General features: G+C 40.5%; 1 protein-coding gene across 4 annotated transcripts in view; it reads right to left on the bottom strand.

Moving 5' to 3' along the window:
- LOC122807740 (laminin subunit beta-1-like) overlaps positions 1-17,303 on the bottom strand; it is a 2,263,691-nt gene that overhangs the window by 541,313 nt on the left and 1,705,075 nt on the right. For all 4 annotated transcript variants that reach the window (XM_044078727.1, XM_044078725.1, XM_044078726.1 and 1 more), the window contains one exon: positions 2,043-2,139. In XM_044078727.1, the coding sequence (XP_043934662.1) occupies positions 2,043-2,139 (97 nt within the window). The remainder of the gene's footprint in view (positions 1-2,042; positions 2,140-17,303) is intronic.

The following is a 17,303-nucleotide window of genomic DNA, read 5'->3' as shown; positions in this document are numbered from 1 at the left end:
TGGAAAAAAATGTACACTGGTTGCCATTCCTGACATAACCCTCCCCATTTATCCGGACTTGGGACCGGCATGAAGAATTACACTGGCTTGTGTATCCCCCAGTGGCTGGGCTGTCATAATTTACATGCCAGCCACTTTCTTTATAGTAGCTGTACTATAACTTCAGATGAGAAACATGTTGTGCTCATACAAAGACATGTTTTAGTAAATTGCATTTATACCCCAAACTGTGTTTACTAGTATGAAGGATATGACAGACATACTCAATTTGGCCTTTCAGGAACTGATCTCACAAAATTCACTATTAAAGAACTCAGACCCTTAATGTTTGTGTGTCTCGCTGTCATTTTGAGAAAATTCTAAACAGACACCTTGAAGTACAATATGTGACAGAATGTATAAGATTAGCCCATGCTGTATGTTGTTAGCAACAGACTGTTTAGTTGTGATGCTATAGCTAGTCCTAACAAGGACATTCTTACTTATCAGCAAGACAACCAATGCAGCTCATTAACCTGCCAGAAGTCAGTTAATTAAGTGTTACATTCCTGATTTCTGGTAAGCTGGACAGCAATTCTCTGAAACTTAGAGTCAAAGGATTTCTGGTAAGCTGGACAGCAATTCTCTGAAACTTAGAGTCAAAGAAAACTGAAATGTGAGGAAAAAAATCAATGGACCTATATACACAGAATCTCGAGTTGTATTCCCAAATTAGATTAAACTCTTCAATACATTTGCTAAAATGTCTGGATCAGTGATAGCCATAGTTTTGAACACTGAACACCACTTACTTTAGTATCTAATGTAATTTGCATTCTCTCTCTCTCTAAAACAAAATTCATTATTAACCAGAATAACCAAAAGTTTCATTAAATGTATATGTTCCACTACACAACTATCAAGTCTGATGAAATTATGCTGTAAATAGTTCCCAAAGCCATGGCTTTATATATACTGAAGGCTAGGCCAAGTTGTTTAATACAGGGGCTGATCTCATCAAAATAGTTGTTTGCACGATTTACTTAATTAGGTGATATAACTGCAGCACTACCATCAGTGTATTTTGATAACCAACACTTATCTGATATCAGGAATGCTGCAAATGCCACACTACATATTGACCAAAACTGGTCAAAGGATCAAACGCTATAGGACACCAGTCTTTATATCCACCCACTCAGAACATCTACCTAATGAAAGGAAACATTCATTTCTATCTCATAACCAGTTTTATAGCCACCTTATGATGAATAGGTTGGCATATTATGTTTTGAAGCTATTAATGATCTCAGCATAGAGAAGCTGTTTGGATGCCTTGACCAGGTTCAAGAACACTAAGTGCCAAGTCATAATTAAAGGCTGTATAACTGTTTTATAAATATATAGTAGGATAGTAAGTATTGATCTTGCACAGAAAATAAATACTGGGTAATTGTAGTTGGAATATTTTTAAAACAGGGTAATTGGGTACTGTTCAAAGCATTTGCTTACTGGGGTTAGACTAATTGGCCTGTAATTCTGGATGAGGTCTTTTCAACTTCCTTTATATATAGGAACTACATAGGAATGCTTCAGTTCCCAATGTACTATAATGATAGACAAAAAAGTATTAAAAAGTTCATCAAAAGGCTCTCAATGAGGGTGTTCTTGCATGAAGCATCTTGTCAAATTATATAGTCATTATTGGTTGTTTTTTCTTACCCTTTTCAGGACACAGCTGACCGAATCATTACTGATTTTGAGACATATGTCTGGTTAAATTGCGATTAAAAATTGTAGAAGTGACAGCAATGCTGACAAAATAATCATGGAAAATGCAAGTCAAGACAGCTGGGTTATGGATTAATTGTTAATTATATCTATGAAAGGTACAAATGAGCTTGACTCGACACTCATATATTTACGAAAGCTTATTATTGCAAGTTGAGTGAAAATGCACACAAGCACAAATCTTTATTTTACATATTCAATCACCAGATTTATTTTCTTTATAAATATTGCTACATGAAACAACCAATGAACAATTGATATGCTGGGCTTACCTTTGCATTCCACTTGAGGGTCTCCCCAGTATCCCTCCTCACATGCAGAGCACAGACGACCTCCAAACCCAGGCCGGCAGTGACATTGTCCTGTAAACTACAACAAAAGACAAGAAAATTCAATCAAAATGTATGTAATCTTATTATTTTGATATGCAAAATAACGTTTCCAAACTGTTTCATGTTCCTTTTATTTATTGATCACTAATTCTGTAATGAATGAAACCTGTAAAAGTGGCAATGCCCATGGCACTTGCAGAATACTAATCTCACAGGCACAGCTGCTCTGTTCCTCTAAGGGCATTTGCTACAAAAATATTTAGATGTTATTACCATCATTTGTTTTTGTCAGAATATATTTTACAATTCCATTTGGAATAATCTAACTGTAAGCATTTATTTCACTGATAAGCTAGTATTCACTAGACCAAATGGAACACATGAGGCTATACTCTATTTTATCTTAGTTGTAAAATTTATAGAGATGGGTATTTACCTCTGTCATTAAAATGCATCTCCTCTAGCTAAAGCTGTGAATGATCCCAAATGGCTGACTATATAATACTCTAATGGGTCCATAGATCAGTACTTGATAAACTGCCCTTGTGGGCCATTTTAAGCCTAGCCAATTATCCCAGTCAAAAAAAATCAAACCCTATACCTTGGGTTTATAAAGCAATACCTTAACCATTATGCCAAACTTCATATAAAATTATCTGTCAGTAGTGGGATTTGAACCCCCACCTTCATCTGGTGTCCAGAATTACCATGAGCCAAGGAAGGAATTGAACCCTTGAGTCTGGCACTTTAGACCACTCAGCCATCCTGAAAAAATGCCTGGAATTTCCTACATTAGAACCCAGGGCCATGCGTATGGCAGCCCTACACTTACACCTGTTGCCACAAGAATGTTACTTTTGCTTTCATTTGTTTTGGTGTACTTTTGCCACTTTATCCTCTATTTTACTTTTGATTTTCAGATGTGCTCTTATCATGATAGCCTTTATATTACTTTCCTTGTTTTGTCCATATGACCTGTATTTGTAACACGTCAGCCCCAGATATTTTGGCCAGTTTATTCACTTGGGACCACGTACTATACTTTCCATGGCCTAAGCCTTGCTTGTGTTTGCTAGCAAGAAGATGTGCAAATTTTAGTCATTTATCATCATTAGAATGTCAACTGAAAGTCTTTGTCTTACTTATAATCTATGTACATTTGACTCTCTTTTTAATTCTTCGTGGTTCTTTATTCTTTGTCTTCTTGATATTGTTGTAACCATTTTATTTATTTAAACTGATTCTAGTTCAGGTTCAAATGTTCATAGGTTTATATGAATACAAGACTAATGACCACATTGGTCTTTTTAAGCCTAGTCATGCATCCCAAACATATCTAACAAGTTTAGAGACCTTAAAATTATTCTAAAGGGGTATATGTAAGCTAGGCTTGGGTGGTCAAGCATTTACAGATGCCACTGTCCACTAGGGACATAGGTATCTGACAAGGGTGATTTTCTGATTCTCCATCTGCTGGTCCAAATTATGCTTGAATTGGTTTAGGGAACAACTTTGTGTCATATGGATGGGAAGCCTGTTCCAGAAAAGGGGGTATTCTCTGAGACATGTACCTGTCCTTCTAACATGGTCTATTGATGTTGAAAGCAAGGTTTAAGTCCCTAAATCAGGTATTTATGATGTTATTTGTTTTGCAGATATGCAGAAGGTCCAGAGTAGGAGCAAAGGATGCCTTGCATACCAGGCATAGATCACCCCTCAACAGTCTTTAGGAGACTTAGTACAGAGTTAGGGGTCTGAGGCTGTCCGTGAAGGACATTTTGTTTATGCCCTGTATCCTTTTTGTGAGGAACCTCTGTTGACATTCTACTGTCTTTGCATATGGGATTAGTCAGACTTATGGGTCTGCAGTTTCTGGGGTCTGTGGATGGACTACCCTTGTACATAGGGATGATAGTTGCAGTTCTCTATTTATGTGGCATGAAGCCTGTCTGGAGGTTATGGTTAAATGGTGATTCTAATGGTCCTGATAGGTCATGCTTCATGCTATTTCAAAGCCATCCTGGGATATTATCGAGGCGCAGTGATGTAGTATTCTAGGCCTTGGACAGCACATTGAAGACCTGCTCTCTAGTGATAGTTGAGGGGGTTATGCTTGATTTTATTTCCAGATGGGAGACTGCAGGAGACTGAAGGGTAACACTGGAGCTAAATTTGTTAACCAGTAGATTTGCTGTCTTTTGGCTCGGTGTAGTTACAATTAGTTCTGCACACTGTTGTGCACTACCTTTAAGGATGCAAACATAGCTAATGAAAACCTTATGGTTGTCCTTGGCCTAGGATGCTGTTTTACTTCAAATTTGGATTTGGTAGTCATGATTTCTCCTCTATGTTGCTAGTTCAGATTGAGGAGAGATGTTGTATTCTGCTGGGCATTGTACTTCCTTATTTTTGTCATGGCTTTTTTTTCATTCTTTCATTTGTTGTTGTACTACCTATTTATACTGGAATTCCATCACTGTGTTTTGTTTCTTGTGTTTGTTTTGTATTTATTCCTGGTATACACAGTTGTCTCTGTGCATCTACTGACATGATTAATTCCAAAAAAGGAGTAGTGTTCTCAGGGCTTGGGGGAGGGGGGGGTGAAATTTTACCATAGGTTCATAGGTTTATAGGTGTTTACTAAGTTAATGACCACAAGGGTCTTTTTAAGCCTAGCCATGCATTCCAAATCTCTGACAAGTTCTGGTATCCTTGATAAGTGTAAGCACTGTCTTGGGAGATGAAACATTTACAATCAGGGGCCCAGGAGATGAACCATTTACAGGTTGCCTGTGTCCATTAGAGACATAGGTGGCAAACCAGGGATGAATTTCCTGTTCCCCATCAATTGCCCAAGTTGCACTTGAATTGAGTTAGGGAGGAACTCTGCTTCACATGGATGGGGATACTGTTCCATAGACAGGATAGTCTCTGGGATACATACTTATCTCTCCAGCAGGTCCTATTTATATCATAGGCAAGGTTTAAGTCTTTAGAACAGGTAATTCTGGTGCTGATTTTTGTGAATATGCAGAAGGTCCATTGGAGTGGGGTCTGGCAATGCCCTGTATGCCAGGCACTGCTCTCCCCTCAACAGCCTGTAGGAGACAGAATACAAGGATGGGGCTTTGAGGCAGTCTGCATAAGGCATTTTGCTTGTGCCCTGTATTCTTTTAGTGACAAACCTCTGTGGACATTCCATTTGTTGGATATGCCTAGTTAGGAAAATACCAAAAAGGGCTGATGAATGCTGAATACAGTGGAACAATGACTTACTTGGACCTAGATGCCATACCTATGTTTATACATTGCACAACATAGAATGATTTCCTCACTACTGTAGACACATTATGGTCAAAGGATAGATTACTGTCTATATGTGTCCCTGAATACTGGGTCAACTCTAAGGGGTGTACTGTCAATATGATAGTTACCAGGGATGGATAACATCCCAAAGGATACTATTTACTATTATGCATTTCTTGGAATTTAGTTTTAGTCCTTGGCTCTGACACCAGTTATCTGTCTGTGTCAGCCCTTCCGGGAGAACATTTGTGTCAGTGTGGGATTCAATGCCTTGACTTCAGAAAAGTAAATGCCAAAAAGGAGTGGCACAAGGACCAAGCCCTGAGGGACTCCACTAGTGAATGGCCTATTTGTGAAGGTGGACTCCCCAGTTCTAACTTCCTAGGTTCTGTCTGTAAACCAGTTGGCTATCCAGCAGGTAACATACGGGTTTGTACCTAACCTCTTGAGTTTGCCAACAATGCCCAAGTGGGGTATTGTGTCAAATGCCTTGACCAGGTCAAGGTAGTCAGTGTGAACCGTTTTGCCCTCATCCATTGCTTTGGCGACCTTCTCAAAGAAGTCCACCAGGTTGAGTAGGCATGACCTGCCTTTGATGAAAACAAACTGAGTTGGGTCCAATGTCTGGAGGTTTACTGTATCATTATTGATAATTTCCAATGATAATTCTTTCCATGGCTTTGCATATAAGACTAGTGAGACTTATGAGTCTGTAGTTTTCAGGGTCTGTAGATGGCCCACCTTTGTGCAGAGAGATGCTGCTGCTGTTCTCCATTCATGGGGCACAAATCTTGTTTGGAAGCTACAGTTAAACAGCAACTCCAAAGGGCCTAATAGGTCATGTTTCATGCTCTTGAGACGGCAATACCACCCAGACAAAATTCCTGCCTTACAACAACTTCTCCAACCATATGTAACTACTCGCCAACTACGTTCTATTGACAAAACTCTCCTGCAAGTCTACAAAAGCACAAACAAGGCTGGGGACTCCCTCTATTCCCACTGCATTTCAAACATTTGGAACAACATTCTCCAACATATTTTAAGCATTACAGACAAAACTCAATTTAAGAAACACCTAAAAGACTATTTATATAGCAAATGGATCTGTTCCTGTATCACCCCTGGCTAATCTCCCCTTATATATCTTATCTAACCTGTGACTCTATACGTTCATTTGTTATGTATTCCCTTCCTCTAACTCCTTCCTCCTCTATTTATACTAAGTTAAGCTTTTCTCTCAAATAACATCTATGTAATAGAAAACAATTCATGCCTCCATCAACAACATTTTTATGATGTCTATTTCTCATTGTACTATTGATTATTCTCATAATTGTTGTTGCTCTATCTAGATGCCAATTGTACAGTTGTATTTTTCTTTTCACATCAATCTATGTATACTTTTTGTATTAATACCTATGTACATTTTATTTTTGGAGCTTTTCTCCAAGGGCCTCCACTGAAAATGGGCTTACACCCAGTCAGATTATCCCGGTTAACAAATGTAAAATAAAATAAAATAAAATAAATAAATTGTCTGGGGCCATTGATGCAGTGTTCTTGGCCTTAGAGACAGCATTAAGGACATGTCCTCTAGTGACAGACAGGGGAGTTATATTTGATCATATTTCCTGAAGGAATGTTGAGGGGGAAAGAGGGTAATGTTGGAGCTGAATTTGTCAACCAGTAGGTTTGCTATATCTTCTGGCTTAGTATATGTGGCTCCATTTACAATGAGCTCTGCACACAACTGTGCATTGCCTTTGAGGTTACAGACAGAGCTTAAGAATACCATGTGGTTGTCCTTGGACTGGAAAGCCAACTTTACCTCAAATTTGACTTATGTAGACTTTATTTGTCCTTTGAATTGTTTGTTTAGTTTGATGAGAGTGCTTTCATCCTGCTGGATGCTGCACCTCCTAATTATTGCCATAATTTCCTTCCTCCTGTTATACAGTCTATTGATTTTGCAATTCTACCAGGGTGGCTTGTATTTTAAGGTAATTCTGTGCTTCTTCCTGTTGGGTACAGCTGTGAATGATGAAAGGCTGCTTCTTCTTCTTTTTCTTTAGCCTGTTCCCATTAGGGATTGCCCAGCGGATCATCTTTTTTCATTTCTTCCTGTCCTCTGCATCTTTCTTTGTCACACCAACCACTTGCATGTCCTCTCTTAACCACATCCATTAACTTAGGCCTACCTCTTTTCTTCTTACCTGGCAACTTCATCCTTAGCATCCTTTTCCCAAAATACCAAGCATCCCTCCTCAGCACATGTCCAAACCAAGATAATCTCGCCTCTCTGGCTTTGTTTCCAAACCGTCCAACCTGGCCTGACCCTCTAATATACTTATTCCTAACCCAGTCCACCCTCATCACACCCAGTGCAAATCTTAACTTCTTTAACTCTGCCACGTCCACCTCTGACTCCTGCCTGATGAATGATGAGAGGCTAAATAGCCAAAATCAGAGTGAAGCCTCTATATGTTTAAGTAACTGTAACTTGACTAATCAAGGTCTAACACGTGTGTGGTTTTACTGCCTCTGATCTGCTTCTATCATTATCCAGCCAAAACAGCAACAGCTTTATTCCAGTTTTGGTTTTGTTTTTAATTCACTAGTCAGTTATTGCTGCTTTTGTATTGCTGACTAAAATGAATCTTCATGCCGTTCTAGCCACCTACTCATCTGCTGTGCTATGTCTTACAGAAACCTGGCTAAAACCAGGAACTAAAATGATGAGGTTATCCCACCAGGGTATAACATACTTAGACTAGACCGTAACACCAGGAAAGGTGGAGGAGTAGCAGTTCTGTTTAAAAACACAATAGCTGTCACACTAGAACCACAACCCCCCCCCCCCCTTGTTCAATAATGCAGAAGCCCTAGTTAGCAAACTACAACTTAACAAAAGTAAATCTATATTCTTTGCCTGCATTTATATCCCCCCAAGCAACAATGCAAATACCCTAGAAGACTTCTTCCAATGTCTTCCCAACACATACCCCCATGAAACTATGGTGTTAGGAGACGTTAATATTGACTGAAACAATTGTTCCTCTGAATCTCCCACCACCCATATAAACCTTCATGGTTATACCCAACTTATATCCTCACCCACCAGAATAAATAAATCCATCTACAAAGGCAGTATCCTGGACTGGACTCTTATCAACAATCACCCAGACCTGTATAACATGGGTACCCTCCCAGATGATATAAGTGGCCACCTACTCACTTACATCATTAAGCATAGAGTAGATAACCACCACCAAGTTCTACATAAATCTATCAGAAACAACAAGAACTTTAACTCCACTGACTTTCAGAATGAACTCAGAGCATGAAATTCGGCCATACTTAAAGAACTTCCACTAGATGATGCTGTAGCCTACTTTAATTCTAATTTCCTCTCCATTTTAGATTCCCATGCTCCTATCCGCACCCTCAAAGCCAAAACTAAGACCACCCCCTGGTTCTCTAAAGTAACGAAAACCAAAATCATAGCAAGAAACAAAGCATGGGGCAAATGGCGCACCTTCAAAGACCCACTTGACCATATTAAATTCCGACAACTAAGGAATGATACCAAGAAAGCCACATTGTTAGACAAAAACTTCTAACAACACCTTCAGCAAAAACACCAGAACAAACCTCAACAATTTTGGGCAGGCATAAACAAACTGCTCCACCCTGGCCAAGCCTCCACCTCCACCCCCTCAACTTGTGACCTTAAAACCATCCAATCCCTAGCTAGCCAACTACCCCCACCAGCTCCTTTCAAAACTCCTCCACAACCACTACCCAATTCCCTTTCGCCTTCCAGCCTGTATCTACATCCACCATCCGATTTCTAATTAACAAACTAAAGCCCACTACCCTGGCAGCTGATCTCCTCCCACCAGAATGTTTATAAAAACTGGCAGATGCCATTGCATACCCTGTCTTGATCATAATAAACCACAGCTTGACTGAAGCCACTATCCCTTCTCTCTGGAAGGCTTCCCATGTCATTCCCCTTCATAAATGAGGGAATTCTTTAGACCTCTCAAACTGCCGACCAATAGCCATACTATCACCATTGGCCAAAGTTATTTAAAAGTGCATCCACAACCAATTAATGCACTATCTCACCCAAAATGAACTACTGGCCAACTCTCAGCATGGTTTTAGACCACACCAAAGCACCCTATCAACATCAACCGAAACAATAACAAACTTACCTCTGCTCTCTTCCTAGATCTCTCTAAGGTCTTTGAGATGGTCAGTCACCAACTGCTTCTCCATACCCTGAAGGAACTGTCACTGAATAGTAACTCTGTTAAATGGTTCCACTCTTACCTGTCTGATAGACAACAAGCAGTTTTATGGCAGAATACCCTATCCACACATCTACCCATTACTCTAGGAGTCCCCCAAGGTTCCATACTAGGACCACTACTCTTCTCAGTCTTTATCAATGACCTACCCACCATCACTCCCAAGGCCACCTGCATCCAATACGCAGACAACTTTACTTTAATATGTACCGCCTCCTCCTCAACTGAGCTTATGACCCTAACCCAGAATACTTTCAATGATGTAGAAAAATGGTTCACAAACCGTCAACTTCTATTAAACCCCAACAAAACTAAACTGCTCATCTTTTCCCCCACCTGCAAATCCTCTTCTCCATTCTTTACTATAAGTTCCAGCAATGGCACAATTATATCCCCAGATACTCACACAAAACTCCTGGGCATCACAGTTGATAACGCCCTAAGATATGATATCCATGTCAATAAAACCATCAAATCTGTCAACAAAAAACTGGGCTCCCTATACAGGATCAAACCCTTCCTCACTCCTTTTGCAAGAACCACTATCGCTCGGTCCCACCTACTTTCTACCCTCCTCTATGCCTCAACCCTCTTCACTAACCTGAACCAAGCCACCCTTACCAAACTTGCTCGTTGTTACAACCATATTGCTAGATTTGCTACAGGTGCTACCTCTAGGACCCACCATTGTATCAACCTAACTCAACTAGGATGGCTGGAGTGGCCCAGTCTTCTCCGATACAACCAACTTGTAATAACCCACAAAATACTATATCAACCTGAAAAAACACCAGCACTAAATAAGATCATCAAACGATATAGCAACCTGAGGTCACTATGTTCTGCTGACAAACTGCTGGTACAAACAACTAAGAGAATAAATGTGGCTGGGGACTCTCTATTTGCCAACTCAGTAGGCAAAACTTGGAATATGCTGCCTGCCGAACTTACTCACCAATCCTCCTTAACCCAGTTCAAAAAAGCCTCAAACTACACCTCCAACAGCATTGGCAATGTCCCTGCTTAAACCCAGACTAATCACCACCTGCTGTTCCTGCAAACTCTCCCTAAGCATTTCAATCATATACTCTAATACGTGTATGAATTCTTGATGGGACTTAGTCCATAACTGCATGTATTATTGTCTGAAACTGAAGCCACATGATTTTGTTGTTGTCTACTATGTTTTATCTAAGTTTGTAACCCTACTGAAAACTGTATAGTATACTTATCTCTAAATGTTGCTATTGTTTGTAACATATTTGTACTCTGCTTTCTGGAGTTTTTCTCCCTGGGCCTCCGCTGAAAATGGACATATATCCAGTCGGACTTTCCCGATAAACAAATGTAAAATAAATAAAATAAATTTGCAAGTTGCTGGGGAGTTATGGATAGGGTAGCTCTTGCCTTTGTATACTGCCAGATAGTTATTGCATATGAATGTGTATTTATTTGTTTATTTGCTTGACTGTTAATTGGGTAAATGGAATGGTCCAGGACCATTTTCTGCCATGACCCAGGCCAAAACTGAATACATAAATACTACATATTCATATACAGAATTCAAACATAAGAATGAATATCAACTCCCAAGAAAGCAACTCTGAACGATTAGCACATAAAATATGAGTTTTACAGTAACACATCATCTCTGTTATTTCACAGATATTATCAAAAAGGAAGTAGAGTTTAAATCACCATTATTATAGGTAGAAAATGATTAGGAATGGTGAGGAATAATATGTCATGTTGGTCATGGAGTAGTCATTCTTTAACTGAAGAAGCTATTGTCACTCTGCCCTGACTGGTAGCTCTGAGTATTCTGAGCTAATGAGTCTTGAAGGGCTACCCTCCAGTTGCTTTTATCATTTGTTTAGCATTTTCCTTTCCCTTTAATCAGCTTTCATAAACTGATAAGTGCAGTTCTTGACTAACCCAGCTTCTCAACCATGTCTATAAAATAGTTGTGAGGTGTCTTCTAGTGAGTTGTTGAAAAGACAGTAGATTAGGATTATCCTGCTAGCCATTCATTTTGTGTGAAAAAGTTACAGAATCACTAAAGAATAGTTCAAATGTCTTTCCTGTTATTGCTATCAAGACAGCACTATTGTTTGTTGTGTAACAAGTTGCTGACAATTTGCAGTGTCCTGTCGTAAATGTCTTGAACTGATATTGCTTCATTGCATCGGCAGCTGTACTGCACATGTGCTGTTTCTGCACTGTTTGAGGTTGGGTAATTCACAGTAAAGAGAGAGGGTGAAGGGTTATTCGGGGAGTACTACAAGTGATCGCATGCTAATAGCTCTCGCCACACTTACTCACAGTTACTTGCTCTAAAACCCAAGTACTCTAACTTCCAATAGCCTGACCTCTTGCAACTACTCAACCCTCCCAACATCTGACCTATAAAACTGTGCAACCCTAAAACCCCACCCAGTTCCTAAGCAAAGTCCTTGGTTTGTTACCCTAAAATTCCAACCCCTTCCCTAAATGTAACTTCCCTGACCACTTCCTAATCCCCAAACCTCCCATCCTCTTTAAACCTAAGACTCCCTTCCCACTCCCTAACTCTAAAACTCCATTCCCACTTCCTAATCCCCAAACCTCCCATCCTCTTTAAACCTAAGACTCCCTTCCCACTCCCTAACTCTAAAACTACATTCCCACTTCCTAATCCCCAAACCTCCCATCCTCTTTAAACCTAAGACTCCCTTCCCACTCCCTAACTCTAAAACTCCATTCCCACTTCCTAATCCCCAAACCTCCCATCCTCTTTAAACCTAAGACTCCCTTCCCACTCCCTAACTCTAAAACTCCATTCCCACTTCCTAATCCCCAAACCTCCCATCCTCTTTAAACCTAAGACTCCCTTCCCACTCCCTAACTCTAAAACTCCATTCCCACTTCCTAACCCTAAACCTCCCGCTCCCAAACATAAAATTCCCTTCTCGCTTCCTAATCTTAAAACTTTACTCCTGCTCCCTAAACCTAAACTCTTTCCCTGATCGCTGCCTTAATCTACACTCCCACACCCCTCTCTCTCCAGCTGCTTGCCCAAACTCAGATCCAAGTCTGAGAGTGAATGGCAGCCTACACGAGCTACAAGACACATGAGCCCTCACTTCAAGGCAGCGCGCTTCGAGCTCTTGGGACTTGAGCACTTGTAGAACCCCTTCTTTTTTTTACTTTTCTCTTCACTGAAAGTTTTTACAACCTCAGAGGTATGACATTTAGAATTCAGGAATACTGGGGTAGAACTGTAGGTTGAAAGTTGCAGGGGAACAATCCCATGGGGAAGTAACTATATACATACATGCAAATGTGTATGTGTATGTGTATGTATATGTATATATATATATATATATATATATATATATATATATATATATATATATATACATACACACATATATATATATATATATATATATATATATATATATATATATATATACATACATATATATATTTTTCCTATACACACACACACACATATATATATATATATATATATATATATATATATATATATATATATATATATATTTTCCTATACATACATGTATTTGTCTACATATATATATATATATATATATATATATATATATATATATATATATATGTTTTATGATTTTTGTCTGTGTCCTTTCTCTTGCAGGTATTTCAGATGCAGTGTTTTGAGTTTTTCTTAATACATACTCGGTATTCCAAAGGATATTATTTGTTGTTTTCTGACTCCCCTCATATCTCTCAACTGTTCCTGTTTTTGACTCAGATTTTAGCTTTGTCCCTCTTAATACCTCCTAAAACTGGTGACTTTTGGGGAAAAGGTGGTGAATTACACTTAATGAATAATAACAATAACTGAGTTATAGACTGCTTTTACTTCAAAAAGTGTATATTACTTCACATTCTCTTATTCTGTCAGGGTTCCAAATTAGTAGTAGTAATATTTTGAAACTGTCCCTGATTATTTTTAGATTTGTCCCTGATTGGCTGAGAGCTATGCCCCTCTTTAGATAACCAGCATACTGTATCTGTCAGTTTCATAGTTTCATAGTTTCATAGTATAGTACTAGGCTATCTGCCCTGGGGCATTTGTAAGCCTAGCCATAGTGATGTGGCTTTTGCCACCCCATGAAATGGTACAAAAATGTACAGATAAAATCTAGAATTCTGTGCCTCTGTCTAGTAGTGACACAGTGAAGGTCCCCTTATATAATAGAATTAGTTTACTGTGCCCCTGTCTAGCAGTGACACAGATGTGACCCCTGGGGTAAACTTACGATCTCCCATCCACTCATCAAGATTTCTCTTGAAGAGAGTCAGTGAGGGGCTCTGCCTAATACGAACTGGGATCCTGTTCCAAAGCATGGGAAGCCTCTGGGTTATGAATCTATCCCTCCAGCATGTCCTATTCATACTTGTGCCAAGGTTTAAGTCTTTAGCTCTCGTGGTCCTGATGGATTTGGATTTTTTGAGGTGGAGCATGTCCATCAGATCCTGATTGGACATGGCCTTGTACGTCAGGCAGACATCACCTCTGAGCAGGCGGTATGCTACTGAATAGAGCTGAAATTTCTTTAGTCTGGCAGAGTAAGACATATGTTGGAGACCCTTGATCCTTTTGGTGAGGTACTTTTGTGGTCTCTCCAGCTGTTGCAAGTGCTAGGTGAGGTACATACCAAATGGGGCATTGTACTCAATCATGGGTCTGATGAGGGAGGAATATAGGGGTACAATGACATCCTTGGATCTGGATGTGAAACCCTTCATGATGAGGTGTGCAAGGTAGAATGTTTTTCTAACCACTGTGGCAACGTGGGTGTCAAATGAGAGGTTGCTGTCTACTTGGGTCCGTAGGTCTCTGATTACTTTTTCCGTACTCAGTGGGTTGCTGTCTATGTGATAATTTGTGGGTACTTTGTTTTTTCCAGAAGGGATAACTATACATTTTTTGGCATTTAGTTTAAGGCCGTGACTACGGCACCAGCTGTCCGTTTCAGTGAGGCCTTTTTGTAGGATGTGTGTATCTGCTGGTGTATCGACTATGGCACCTAGTTTGCAGTCATCTGCGAACTTTGTAAGCCACAGCCCTCCCATGTTTGCTTTAACATCTGAGAAATAAATGCCGAACAAGAGGGGTCCCAGGACAGATCCCTGTGGGACACCACTTGTGACTGGCTTTGAGTCTGACATTGCTCCAGCAATTTTAACTTTATGGGTTCTGTCCTTTAGCCAGTTTGCAACCCATCTAGTGACATAAGGGTTTACTTTTAAGCTGTTTAGCTTATCTATGATGCCTGAGTGGGGTATTGTGTCGAAGGCCTTAGCCAAGTCCAGGTATGCTGTATGGATATGCTTTGCCCTCATCAATGGCTCTAGTGACTGTTTCGAAAAAGTCAACCAGGTTTAAAAGGCAGGATCTGCCCTTTACAAAGCCAAACTGGGTGGGGTCAAGCGTCTGTAGGTCCCCCATGTCTCCATTTATGAGTTCCATAATGATTATTTCCATAGCTTTGCAGACCAGGCTAGTTAAGCTTATGGGGCGGTAGTTTCCAGGGTCTGTAGAGGCACCCCCCTTGTGGAGTGGGACCACTGTTGCTGTACGCCAGTGTTCAGGTACATATCCCGAAGTAAGGCTAAGGTTAAATAGCATTTTATGTGTGGGTTTAGCTCCTCTTGGAGTTCACGTAACACGCACCCCGGGATACCGCCAGGTCCCATTGATGCTGTGTTTTTTGCTTTGTTTAGGGCGGTTCTCACTTGGACATCTGAGATGACAGGGAGATTACATTCAGCTGGGATAAGTATTTCTTCTTTTGGGGGTGAAGGAGGTGAGAAATTTGCACTGAACCTGTCAGCCAGAATGTTAGCAATATCTGTGGGTTCAGTGTATTTTTTGTTGTTGTGAACCAACTCTGAGCATATCTGAGGGTTTCTGCCCAGGTTTCTAACATAGCTGATGAAGGCTTTGTGGTTATCTTTAGTGTCCTTAGCGATTTTTCTCTCAAAGTTTCCCTTGGATGTTTTTATGAGAGAACGTAGTTTTCTGCTAATGTTGATCAGAGATGTCTTCCCTTCATGGGATTTTGCTCTGACGTGCAGTAGCTTCTTTCTTTTGTTATACAATTTGTTTATGGCTGAGGTCCACCAGACAGGACACTTACATTTGGTGGAGAGGGACTTGGATTTGTTTGGGATTGCATGATCCATGCATTCTTGGAGATGTCCATAGAAAGCATTTGTGAAGGATTTGGCATTGTGAGATGTGGTATCCACTGGCACAGTGGGCTTAAAGGATACCATCTCAGTCTTAAGAAGAGTGAAGTCTGCTTTTGAGAAGTTTTTCACTGTGGTCTTTTGTGCTGGGGGTGGAGGTGGGATATGTATATCCAGGGTGATTAATTTGTGGTCAGATCTCACTAGTGAGGGGTATACTTCCAGTGTGGAGCATTTTGTCCCCATGTTTGTGATGATCAGGTCTAGTATATTATCTCCCTAGTGGGAGAGGTGACTAGTTGTTCCAGTGCATTTGAATTTATGAATTCCAGGAACCTTTGGGCTAGGGTATTAGGGCTAGAATAATGTACCCAATCTATGTTTGGGTAGTTGAAGTCTCCCAGTATGATGGTATTTTGTAATACATTCATATCCTCCAATGTCTTCAGGAAGGCTAAGTGGGGTTCTTGAGATTGGGAGGGTGGTCTGTAACATGCTACCAGTTGTATAGCAGTTTTGCCTATGGTTAGTTGCACCTGTATGGTCTCTGATGCTTCATGTGTTGCTACTAACCTGGAGGTGCAGGTGTCCTTTATGAATATGGACACTCCCCCTCCCTTTGTGGTTTGGCCTGGGTTTTGGGGCCGAAAAGCATGATACGAGGTATAGCCTGGTAGCGCTGGGGTGCTCTCAGGAGCCTTGAACCAGGTTTCAGTTACTGCACAGACGTCGATGTTCTCCATGCTGAGGAGTGCATCAAGTGCCTGCATCTTGAGATTTAGACTTCTGGCGTTGAGCAGCATTACCCTTAGTTTTTTCCATTTTTGTTTTCTAAGGAGGTGGGTTTGTCTTTTGAGCCTTGCCTAAAAAGGCACTATGGGGGTGGCAAGAGCCTTAGCCAATATCCGGAAGCCCAGTGGTGACAGGTGTAAGCCATCCCTTGTGAAGCAGCGTGGCTTGTCCAACATATCATCCCAGGCAGACAGACATTGGATCCCCTTAGAATGACACCAGTACTTGAGCCAATTGTTAAAGCTGATCATCTTGTCTTTGTATTGTGGTATCATTCTTGGTGAGGGCAAGATGCTGCTCAGGGTCAGGGTCATACCAGCCTGGGCTACATAATCGGAGAGCTCTTCTATGTCCCTTTTCATGTAGTCCAGGGAGGTACGTCTCAGGTCATTCACACCAGCATGGACAATGACGGAGTCATATTTGTACTTGCTTTGGAGTGACCTGAGTGCGTGTGTTATGTGGCGGATCCTAGCTCCCGATAGACAGCTCACAGTCACCTTCTCCTTGTTCAGCCTGGTCAGTGGGACATCAGTGTGTCTGACTATGGAGTCACCTATTA

This window comes from Protopterus annectens, chromosome 7.part1 (genome assembly GCF_019279795.1).
Source record: "Protopterus annectens isolate FY-2018-M chromosome 7.part1, PAN1.0, whole genome shotgun sequence".
Lineage (NCBI taxonomy): Eukaryota > Metazoa > Chordata > Ceratodontiformes > Protopteridae > Protopterus > Protopterus annectens.
This window is presented reverse-complemented; position numbering and strand designations above follow the sequence as displayed.